General features: G+C 45.6%; 1 protein-coding gene across 1 annotated transcript in view; it reads left to right on the top strand.

The window, feature by feature from the left end:
- The first annotated feature begins 3,138 nt into the window (after positions 1-3,138).
- Positions 3,139-10,816, top strand: part of PPP4R4 (protein phosphatase 4 regulatory subunit 4) — a 106,640-nt gene continuing 98,962 nt past the window's right edge. The window contains exons 1-2 of the mRNA XM_056850764.1: positions 3,139-3,332; positions 4,331-4,404. Of these exons, the coding sequence (XP_056706742.1) occupies positions 3,213-3,332; positions 4,331-4,404 (194 nt within the window). The 5' untranslated portion in view covers positions 3,139-3,212. The remainder of the gene's footprint in view (positions 3,333-4,330; positions 4,405-10,816) is intronic.

Below are 10,816 nucleotides of genomic sequence, written 5' to 3'. Positions count from 1 at the left end.
AGATCAGGGGTCGCCAGCCTGTCTGAGCCTGTGGGCACCTTTGGAATTCTGACAGTGGGGTGGGCACAGTCACAAAATATCAGCCACAACTTACCTTCAGCCGCACAGTGACTGTGCGCAATGGTGGAGGTGCTGGCCAAAGCAACCTTTAAAAACCCAGATCTACAGCGGCCAATCAGAAACCTTCCTGGGCAAAAGCCCCACCCACATTCTAAAAAAAACACTTGGTGGGTGCTAGGAGAAATGTCAGCAGGCACCATGGTGCCCAGGGGGACCATGTTTGGGACCCCTGTCTTAGATTTTCCTGCCCTGACAGGAAATCCAGTAGGTGAATGAGGACAATAGTGCAGTACTCAACAATGTGTGAATTCATTGTGTGTTTGCACGAAAGAAAATGGGAAAGAGCCTGCTAGCTGGTCCGGCTCCACAGGACTGGGCATGCCCAGAGGTACCAGCTGAAGGGCTGTTGTCTGTTGTCCTTTGGCTGTTAGTGGGAGGAAGATCTGCTCTGTACTCACAAGCCTCCCTTCCCGTCTCTGGTTTATTTCTATTGTATTTACTGTTTTGAATTGTAAACTGCTTTGGGAGAAAAACAGGACACAAATAAATTAAGTAAATCCTGCTATAGACTGCAATCTGTACTGTCCTGCAAGCTCCCATCTCTGATAGCTAAACTATACAACTAGCAATCTCATCAGAAGTATTGGTAGAGAGCCAGTGTGGTGTAGCAGTTAAGAGCGGCGGACTCTAATCTGGAAAACTGGGTTTGATTGCCCACTTCTCCACAAGAGCAGCAGACTCTAATATGGAGAACCAGGTTTGATTCCCCACTCCTCCACATGCAGCCAGCTGGGTGACCTTGGGCCAGTCACAGTTCTCTCAGCCCCTACCTCACGAGGTGCCTGTTGTGTGTGTGTGTGTGGGGGGGGAGAGAAGGCGATTGTAAGCTGCTTTGAGACTCCTTACTGTAGAGAAAAGCGGGATATAAAAGACAACTCTTCTTCTAGTTGAACTGTACACAAGGCTGCAGGGGCGTGTTGTGTGTAGGAGGTTAAATGATTAAATGCTACTTCATACAAATGGTTTCTGTACATCTAGCTTATCTGGGAGAAATTAGAATCTTCCTTGATGTGCTAATGTTATATGCAAAGAAAGCTCTTTTTTAACAGGGGAAGCATTTCAAAGATTCAGTCCCCCCCATCTGAAATTGTGCAGTCCAGTGTGTGAGAAAGGACTTTCACAACAGTTGGGCTGGTATGTTTAAACTTGGCACCATTAAAAAGAATAAGCTGTAAAAGTACTTCCTGATCTCCGGTCTGAGCAGACAATACTGACTTTGATGGATCAAGGGTCTGATTCAGGATAAGGCAACTTCATGCGTTCATGGAAATAACAACGTTCACTTCACGTTGCAAGCTTCGAGGGCATTAGTAGTAGAAAAGGGCAAGAGTCCAGGAGCACCTTAAAGACTAACAAAAATATTTTCTGGTAGGGTATGAGCTTTCGTGAGCCTCAGCGTGAGCTGAGGCTCACGAAAGCTCATACCCTACCAGAAAATATTTTTGTTAGTCTTTAAGGTGCTCCTGGACTCTTGCCCTTTTCTATTTGGAGAAGGATAATTCCCAGTGGGTAGCCATGTTAGTCTGTCTGCAGTAGTAGAAAAGCTCATACCCTACCAGAAAATATTTTGGTTAGTCTTTAAGGTGCTCCTGGGCTCTTGCCCTTTTCTACTCCTGCAGACAGACTAACACGGCTACCCACTGGGAATCAGCCCCTATTAGTCATTCAATAGAAACTTATTGGCCGTCGGGAGGGGGGGGCACGTGGCATGATGATCCCGTGACCCCAGAGTGGCGGGGTCACGCGCGGCACGCACAAGGACCCCTGGCCGTCACACACACACACCCCCTCCCCCGTTTCTCGGCGCGTTCTGAAATTGGTGCGCTCGGGCGGCCTTTTTTGCCCCGCAGAGGCCGCTGTAGTGGCTCGTTGCCCTGGCGACGGGCTCCGCGCTGCTGATCGCGGCAGAGGCCGCAGCGACTCCTGCTCCTCTCGCCGGCGTGCAAGGCGTCGGGCAGCGGCGGGAGCGCAGTCCGCCCCGGGGCCTATGAAGCCGAACCCCTCAGAGGGGCCCTAAGAGCCCCCCCCCGTCGCCCCCCATCAGCTGGGATCCGGCCAGCCGAGAGGGAGGGCAGCTCGCCGAGGTCAGAGGCGGCGAGAGGTCGCCCTCTGGAGAGGCGGAGAATCGCTCCGAAGGGGGCTCGAACCCGAGCCGCTTTCTGCACCAGCTGCTCCTGGTGGGGAGATCTGCCCCTACAGTTTTACCATTTCCCCCTACAAGACAAAGCTGCGCTTATTCACTGCCCCCCCTCCCAAGGAATCAACCCCCCCCCCATTCCCTAAACTGCGTCTAGGGCAGCTGCTAACAGCCTCCCTCCCTTCAGGTTAAACCGTTCCCCGTTTTAACATTCGCCACGCGGTGATTTGCTCGCCCCCCGCATCCCTCCCCCAATAGCTCCCTTGGCGCCATTTGCCCCCCCCCCCAGGAAGAAAACTCGCCCCCCAGTCGCGTCTCCCTTTGCCGGCTCGATGCTTGCCGGCGCGAGCCTCCCGTGAGTTGCCCCCCTGCGGGGAAAGCGCCCCCCCCTCCACCCCACGGTTGCCTTCCCTCTGCTCCCTGGCCGAAGACCCGCGAACAGGAGAAAAGTTGCAGCCCCCCGGGGCTCCGCTCCACCTCCGAGCCGAGGGGAAGGGAGGGCGTGCAATCTGTTTTGCAAGGGGGGGGAGGAGGAGGAGGGGAAATGTTGCTGCTCTTCTTCTCCCTGGAAACGCCGGAGGGGCTGAGGCCGAAGTGAAGCGGCGGGGCGGCAAAGTTTCCTTGCCCGGAGCCTGGTGCTGAGCGGGCCGGGGATGCTCCTAGAGAAGCAGCAGCAGCAGCAGCAGCAACGGCGGGCTGTGCTGGTGCCGCATTGTGTTTGCTGAGGCTCCTCCTGGGCGGTGGGGGCTCAGCGGCGTCCTACGAGGAGGAGGAGGAGGCGGTAGCCGCGGCAGCAGCAGCAGCCTCCGCTCGCCCACCTCCGCCAGTGCATCGCTGAGAGTGCTGCTGCTGCTGCGGGCTCTCGCTCTTCCTTCTCCTCGCCGGCCTCAGTGCAATGTGAAGCTTGCCCGACCCTGGTTTGCCAAGGACTGAAGCTTCCAGCTAGTAGCAGTACATGCATCCGATAATCATCTTCTCCTACAAAATGGATTTTAGCCAGAACAATCTGTTTGGTTACATAGAAGACCTGCAGGAACTTACTATTATAGAAAGGCCCGTGCGCAGAAGCCTAAAGGTATGTATGTTTCTATATGATGTGTGTGCGTGTGTGTGTGTGTGGGGGTCTCTATACCTCTCTGTCTCATAAAGGGGAGATTATGTAAAATTCTTTAAAATCGAATGACATTTCGGATTGGGATCTGGTGGAAGCGCGGCTTGCTTTAATTTGAGTAGATGGTTTTCATAGGTATTGGTAGGAATCATTCAGTGTTTTCCCTTAACGCTGTCCGAAATAGAATTTTACATACAAGAGAAGCAGTCCAGATGCTGAGTTCTTTAACTTGAATAAGATTTTATGCTTCCATAATTTTGGATCTGTGTGTAACCCTGTAGTTTATTAGAGAAAATAAAACCCTCAGTTAAAGTGAACTGTCTGATTTTTTAAAAAACGTTACCAGAAATACCAAGGATTAAAACCAAAGGCCTCAGGACATTATGCCTTGGAACAGTTTTATAGACTTCCCGGAGATGGTTCCAAAGAAAGTGACTTAAAAATTACATCCTGTCAGTATGATTGAGGAAATGAGCGGGGGACATAGCTAAGTAGATTTGGATGTATAAAGTCCTGGGTTCAGTCCTGACATTGCTAGTTAAAGGATCATGGCTTCTTTGAGAGAGAACCTTGCTGCTAGCTGCAAAAGACAGGAAGGCTGGACTAGCTGGTTCTATACAAGAGCAGCTTCATAACCAAGGAGCTCTTGAATTTTCTGTGGGCATCCACTTAATTGCTAAAGCTCTGGTCTTTCAAGCTGTAAAGCATAAATTATGCCATCATGCAAGGCATGCCGACTTTAGAATAGATTGGACCAACCCCAGAGATCAAGGGAGCAAGCCTAAGTAGATCTATTCAGAAGTAAGTTGCATTTTGTTCAATGGGTCTTGCTCCCAGGAGAGTGTTTTTAGGATTACTACCTAAGTATGTTTATAATGGCATTGGGCCAAGAACTAGAGTGGTGAGATTATAAAATGGATTTAAGACGTTAATAATGTTAATTTGTGGTTTGTACTTGACAGACACCAGAAGAAATAGAAAGATTGACCGTTGATGAAGAACTCAATGATATTGAAAGGGCTGTTTATCTGCTCAGGTATTTCTTAAGAGGTTATTTTGGATTTTTTTTTACATTACCTTTTTACGATGTAAACATTTCCATCATCATACTTCCTCCATTTTTTTTATTTTTGTGTTAGTATAATAGTAGATTTTTGAAAAGTGTGTGACAATAATAGTTCATCGAATTTCCATGGAGCTGTTGGGTAAGGCTGCTTTGTGCAAGGGCAGATGCTTTGCTACTTATTGGCTTTTTGTTTGCCCCTCCCCTCTATTCAGCTGTCCTTCCACAGGGTTCTTAAGGATTACCAAATTGTGGACGTACTGGCAAGACTAATAACTTCATATTCCTAGGACAGCTTTGCTTCAGAGACTGTAGAGCAAGGAACTTTTTAAGGGATCTGGAAGGCAGCAGATGACATTCACTGTCATCCTAAGCAGCATGACACTCTTAGGCAATTGACTTGGAAGAATGTAACTCTTGTTTAGTATTGCATTAACTGATACTTACCTATGCAGCGTATTTTGCCCCTTATCTTCCTTCCCATCTCCTTGAAACTCTTTACTTACAGATCTTTAACTGACTTGAGCATTAATTGTTGGCAACTTATTCCTTTTGCCTTTCTGTAGATGTCATCTTTGAAGGAGGCGCTGAAGGATTTTGATTAAAACACATTTTTATACAATGCTCAGTAATTGAAGTGCCAGCTGTAAGCTTCCTTTCAGTTTGATCAGCTATTTTTAGAGCTCTCTAGAGCCCCGTTTGCCTCAATCTTTCAAATGTAGTTTGTACTCTGCTAATACCATCAGTTTGTCACTCTTTAAGCCAGCATTTTAAGCAGCTGGTTATACATTTGGCAACATTTGTGGAAGGGCTGTGGCTCAGTGGTAGAGCATCTGCTCGGTATGCAGAAGGTCTTGGGTTTAATCCATGGTATCTCCGGGTTTTTAAAAAAAATTTCAGGCAGGAGGAGGTGTGAAAGCCCTCTGCCCTTCTGAGTAGACAATACTGACATTGATGGACCAGTGGTCTGATTCAGTACTAGGGAACTTCATGTGTTCATCAGTCAATCATAATCGTCGACCATGCCCTGCCCCTTCACATTTTCTCATCACCCAAACGTTATTTGAAATAATTAGTAGTTTGAGTTTACCATGTTGTTTTTTTCAGTGCTCTGTATATGATTTATTCAAACATCTGAGTATTCGTAAATTCCGGATAGGCTTCCGTTTGTTTGGATATATAAAGTAATTTTTGTGCATGGCTTTTCCTGCTCCCCCAAAGCTTAGTTCAGTCTATGAATGTAAAACAAAAGCTGTAGCAAATAGTTAATTTTAACAGATCAAAGGAAGCAGTTTTCTGTAATGTTCTCTTCCATGTATCGGGGGCTCCAGGGCTTCATCCAGGCACCTTATGAAGTGAAGCTAGGAACTGGCCTGGTAACATACCACGAACAATCCTGTAGCTTTCTTTATGCACAGAAGGGACTAAGGGTGTGAAATGTCATCCCTTGTGATTGGCAGCCAGTATGAAACCTCTGGATTGTGTGGGCCTGGAGTAAATACTAGGAACTCGGCCTTCGGCCTTTAGTCGTCAAAACCGTATCATCTGAGTGTCACACTTCAGCTGCTAACCTTAGGGACCCTGAGCCGCAGAGCTTTCCAAATAGAGTTGGGTATAGATCCCTACGGATGCCAGGTCCTGACACCACATTACCTGACATTTTTCATCGCGGCAAATGCCTTCTTTCCTTTCCTGGTTAGGGATCACATGTTCAGCAGTGTCATTACTGGAGCTTTGTCTTGTTCTGTGCTGTTTTCAAAGTGGGAGCCGTTAGCACAGAGACACAGTTGCTAGGGGCCCGCTCTGACCCCACAGAATCCAATTTCTGTGCGTCTCGATTGTGTGGGCATAGATTGAAATGATGTCTTCTGACCAATCAGTGCAGAAGCAGCAGCTCTGGAGGCAGTCATTAGTGACTCAGTAGAACTCCTTCCTTACTGTTGAAGTAGTCTGTGGGTGCAAGGCAAAGTTTTTCCCCTTCTCTAAGGAGTAAAAACAGGTGACAGTCTGCCTGTGATAGAAGATTAGTGTTGTTCCACTGGATGTGTGCGTGTGTTTGTGAGTGTGTGTGTGTGTAGGCTGCAGTCATTTTAAACACGAGACTAATTGAGTTAGTAACTGCTTATGTAGCAAAAGAGCTACTAAGATTTATCTACATAGCCCTTAAATATTTGCTTTTCCATTGTTTTTGTGTTCTTCTTTACTTTTAAATTTCGTTCTGCCTTTCCACATAATTTATTCAGAGAATAGGTTGCATTCTACCTAAAATTTCTGCTTATGAAAGGGTTTCCCACTGCTAGGGTTGCCAACCTTTACGTGGCAGCTGGAGATCTCCCACTATTACAGCTGATCTCCAGGCGACAGAGATCAATTCACCTGGAGAAAATGGCTGCTTTGGAAGGTGGACTCTGTGGTATTATATCCCATTGAAGTCCCTCCCCTCCGCAAACCCTGCCCTCCTCAGGCTCCACCCTCAAAATCTCCAGGTATTTCTCCACCCAGAGCTTGCATCTCTACCCCCAGGTGATTCCTACATCCTGACTCTTCCACCCCCAGCTATTTCTGGGGGTTCTCCCTCAGGCAGCATTTTGGGGAGCATTTTGGACTGCAGTTGGAGGGGGAAGATGGGGAACTAGAGTTTCCATGGACCAAAGTGCTTCTGTCTGTGGCAATTTTAGGTGTGATCCAACTTGATAACTGTGTCGAGAAGTAGTCCAATATATTGGAGGCATGTTCGTTTATTTGACTATTCCTTTCACAGGAGACATTCTTTCTTGGGAATTATACATTTGTTATATTTTTTCCCTTTTGAGACAAATAATGAAATGTCTGTAGTGTTGTTTTGGGCCCAATTAATTGTCCCAGTGTAGTAGTGCTGTGCCTTGTTTGAGAAATATGACGACTTGGATCCAGTGGAGCATTTTTGCAGATAGACGTGGGATGGATGGAACAGTTTTCACCAGTTCCCTGTACCCAATGCAGACGTGCACCTCCTCTCCTCCCCAATGCTGTTCCCCGTCCCCCAGGACCGGCATTTTGGGAACATTTGGGGCTGCAGTGGAGGAGAAGAGGTGGGGAAATCAGTCTCTGGTGATGGAAGGCCTGTCCATCAGTGGAAATTACTACTCGATTCAAACCATCTGCTCCTCAATGCATTGCCTTTTTACTCTCCAGTGACACTTAGGTCTTCCACGTGTGTAGTTTATCCAAAAGCTGTGTGCGTAGCGCACCTTTTGTACATTGACCAAATTCTCCAGATCAACTTTTTCAGGAACCTCCTGAGCACAGTCCATCCTATCCAAATACGTATGCAACATATTAACCTGAACAATGTTAAATCCTTGTGCATTTTTTGATGAAGCACTTTGTCATGGGGAGCCCATGCTTGAAGACCAATAAAATCAATTGGCCGGTTGGTGTTATTCTAATCGAACTAATTATGTTAAGAGTTGTAGCGATTCCTTTTGTTGAGTATTGCTTATTCTTATCGATGAACTGTGCTGTTATTCTTCAGTTACTTGTGTTTTTCCTAAAGAGTAAATTTTTGCTTCTTTGTGAAATTTTGTTTTTTGCCTCTTTGCTAATACCCAATTAAACATCTTTTGGCACATTTCTGGCAAGATATCCCTATTGGCTTGACAGCATGATTTACAATATTGCTTTTTGCTATAGAACCCCCTCCACAGTATATCTTCTAATAGTGCCTATTTTCTGCACATAGGCCATACATGTTGTAGATGGATTGGTGGGTCTGCATGTGTGCTGTATGTGTGTGGTGGGGGAATAAGTTCCCACACATGTTTAATGTTTAAAATGAATTTAGTCTTATCTATGTATTATTGAATGCAAGTAGATCCTGCCTTCATGATTCATCTATCGCCCCTGACCCCCTTCTTTTTGCAGTGGAAGGACAAGATGAGTGATGCTTACAGTCAGGACGGTGCAAGTCTAAGGCCTGCTTATTAAATTTGTGGATGATACTAAATTGGGGGGGGGGGGTAGCAAATATGGTAGAAGACAGAGCCAGGATACAGGATGATCTTGACAGGCTGGAAAATTGGGCTCAAACTAATAAAATGCACTTCAACAAAGATAAATGTAAAGTTCTGCATTTAGGTAGGAAACATCAAATGCATAATTATAGGATGGGGGAGACTTGTATTAGCAGTAGTGTGTGCGAAAAGGATCTTGGGGTCTTAGTAGACCAAACACTGAACATGAGTCAGCAGTGTGATGTGGTAGCTAAAAAGGCAAATTTCTATCTAGGGCTGTATCAACAGAAATATAGTGTCCAGATCACGCGAAGTGATGTTATCGCTTTACTGTGCTCTGGTTAGACCTCACCTAGAGTATTGTGTTCTGTTTTGGGCACCACAATTTAAGAAGGATGTAGACAAGCTGGAACAAGTCCAGAGGAGGGCAACAAAGATGGTGAGGGGTCTGGAGACCAAGTCCTATGAGGAAAGGTTGAAGGAGCTGGGCATGTTTAGCCTGAAAAGGAGAAGGCTGAGAGGTGATATGATAACCATCTTTAAGTATTTGAAGGGCTGTCATATAGAGGATGGTACTGAGTTGTTTTCTGTTGCCCCAGAAGGTCGGAACAGAACCAACGGGTTGAAACTAAATCAAAAGAGTTTCCGTCTAGACATTAGGAAGAATTTTCTAGCAGTTAGAGTGGTTCCTCAGTGGAACAGGCTTCCTTGGGAGGTGGTAAGCTCTCCTTCCCTGGAGGTTTTAAAGAAGAGCCTAGATGGCCATCTGTCAGAAATGATGATTCCATAACCTTAGGCAGATCATGAGAGGGAGGGCATCTTGGCCATCTTCTAGGCATGGAGTATAGGTTAGTGGGGGTGTGAGGGGGAGGTTGTTGTGAATGTCCTGAATTGTGCAGGGGGTTGGACTAGATGACCCTGGTTTTTCTTCCAACTCTATGATTCCTTGGTGGAGTGTACATAGAATTAAACTGGCCCAATGTTAATTTGCTTACAGGTAACAGATTGTTGCTGTGTGGTAAACTGGTACCAAATGGTGTTCAACTGTATTTATTTGGCAGGAGAAAGCCTGACTTGATCGTAAACCAGACCTCCAATCTTTGCTTGTGGATATTTCATTTTGAAATATTGCACCTTTACCTATGCATCTCTCTAAGCAGAGTTGCATCCCTCCGAGCCTACTGATGTCAAAAGGTTTAGCAGGGTGCCAGTCTCTGTGGGAATGTACTGCTAAGTGTGCTAGATATGACTGGTGTAGAAATGAATGTTGTTTTTTGATTGAAGGGAAACCTGTTATCTCGAAGGTGACATAGATGTGATAGTTTTCTTTAACATGGTGTCATAGCATGGTTCTCTTGCACATGTCGTATTACTCTTCCTTGATATTGTATTTTGTTACAAATAGATAGGAACAAAACTGGTTCAAACAACAACCTGTTCAAGTCTAATATCATACCTTTGGCAATTGCCACGTGCTGTCATTTCAACAGCCTGGAGAGCATTCTGTTCTTATTAAGCCTCCTGTCCTTCATGAACTCATCCCTCCTGTCCTTCATGAACTCATCCATCATTTTTCAAGAACTTTGGTATGCCAGCCTTGTTGATAATATATATACTGTCATTGCTGCATATCACAGGGCATAGTAAGCACAGACGTTGTCAAAAAACAGTCTTAGGAAGAGATGTCACTTTCCCAAGGCAAATGGCTGGTTTCAAGACTAGCTTGTACTCAGACCTGGGCAAAATCATGCTGTAGCCTAGTACTTCAAATTTTAAAAAAATACAAGATACTCTACTAAATGTTGTTTCACTGATGAAACAAAAAAACTGTTTGGGGAACTCTTTGAATATGAAATATAACACCATTCATGTAAATTCATAGTATATTTCCACAATGAAATGCTAAATACATTCATTTAGACGTTGTGCCTTGGAAGACTTATTTAGTATTTATTTTTGTTTATTTTTTTGTTTGATTATATTTTTTTCCTTTCTGTCTTATTCAGGATCCATAAAGTGTCTGACATCATAACTTAAACATAACTTCCATGTGTCCCTGTGCACCAGTGATAGTCATCAGGCAGCCATCTGTTGGCTATCCTACCACTTCGGGTGGCCAGTCTGGTATTGACCGGAGCCCGCGCCTTTTCCATCGTGGCTCTGGTTCTGTGGAATAGGCTCCCTGAAGAGGTGAGGGGCCCCTCTCCTTGGAGATCTCCAGGAGTCACTGCAAGGCCTGCCTATTTGTCTGGGCTTTTGAGGGGGTTTGAATGTTAGGCATCTTTTATGTGGAGGAAGGGGAGATTTGGGGGTAGGTATTTTATTTTGGTTTTAACTGAAAATGCATTTAAGTTTTATAGTAAGCCACCTTGAACCATGATGAAAGGTGGGAT

The sequence above is a fragment of the Euleptes europaea genome, chromosome 6 (genome assembly GCF_029931775.1).
Source record: "Euleptes europaea isolate rEulEur1 chromosome 6, rEulEur1.hap1, whole genome shotgun sequence".
In the NCBI taxonomy this organism is placed as follows: Eukaryota; Metazoa; Chordata; class Lepidosauria; order Squamata; family Sphaerodactylidae; genus Euleptes; species Euleptes europaea.
Note: the sequence above shows the minus strand (reverse complement) of the source record. Positions and strands in the feature narration are given on the sequence as shown.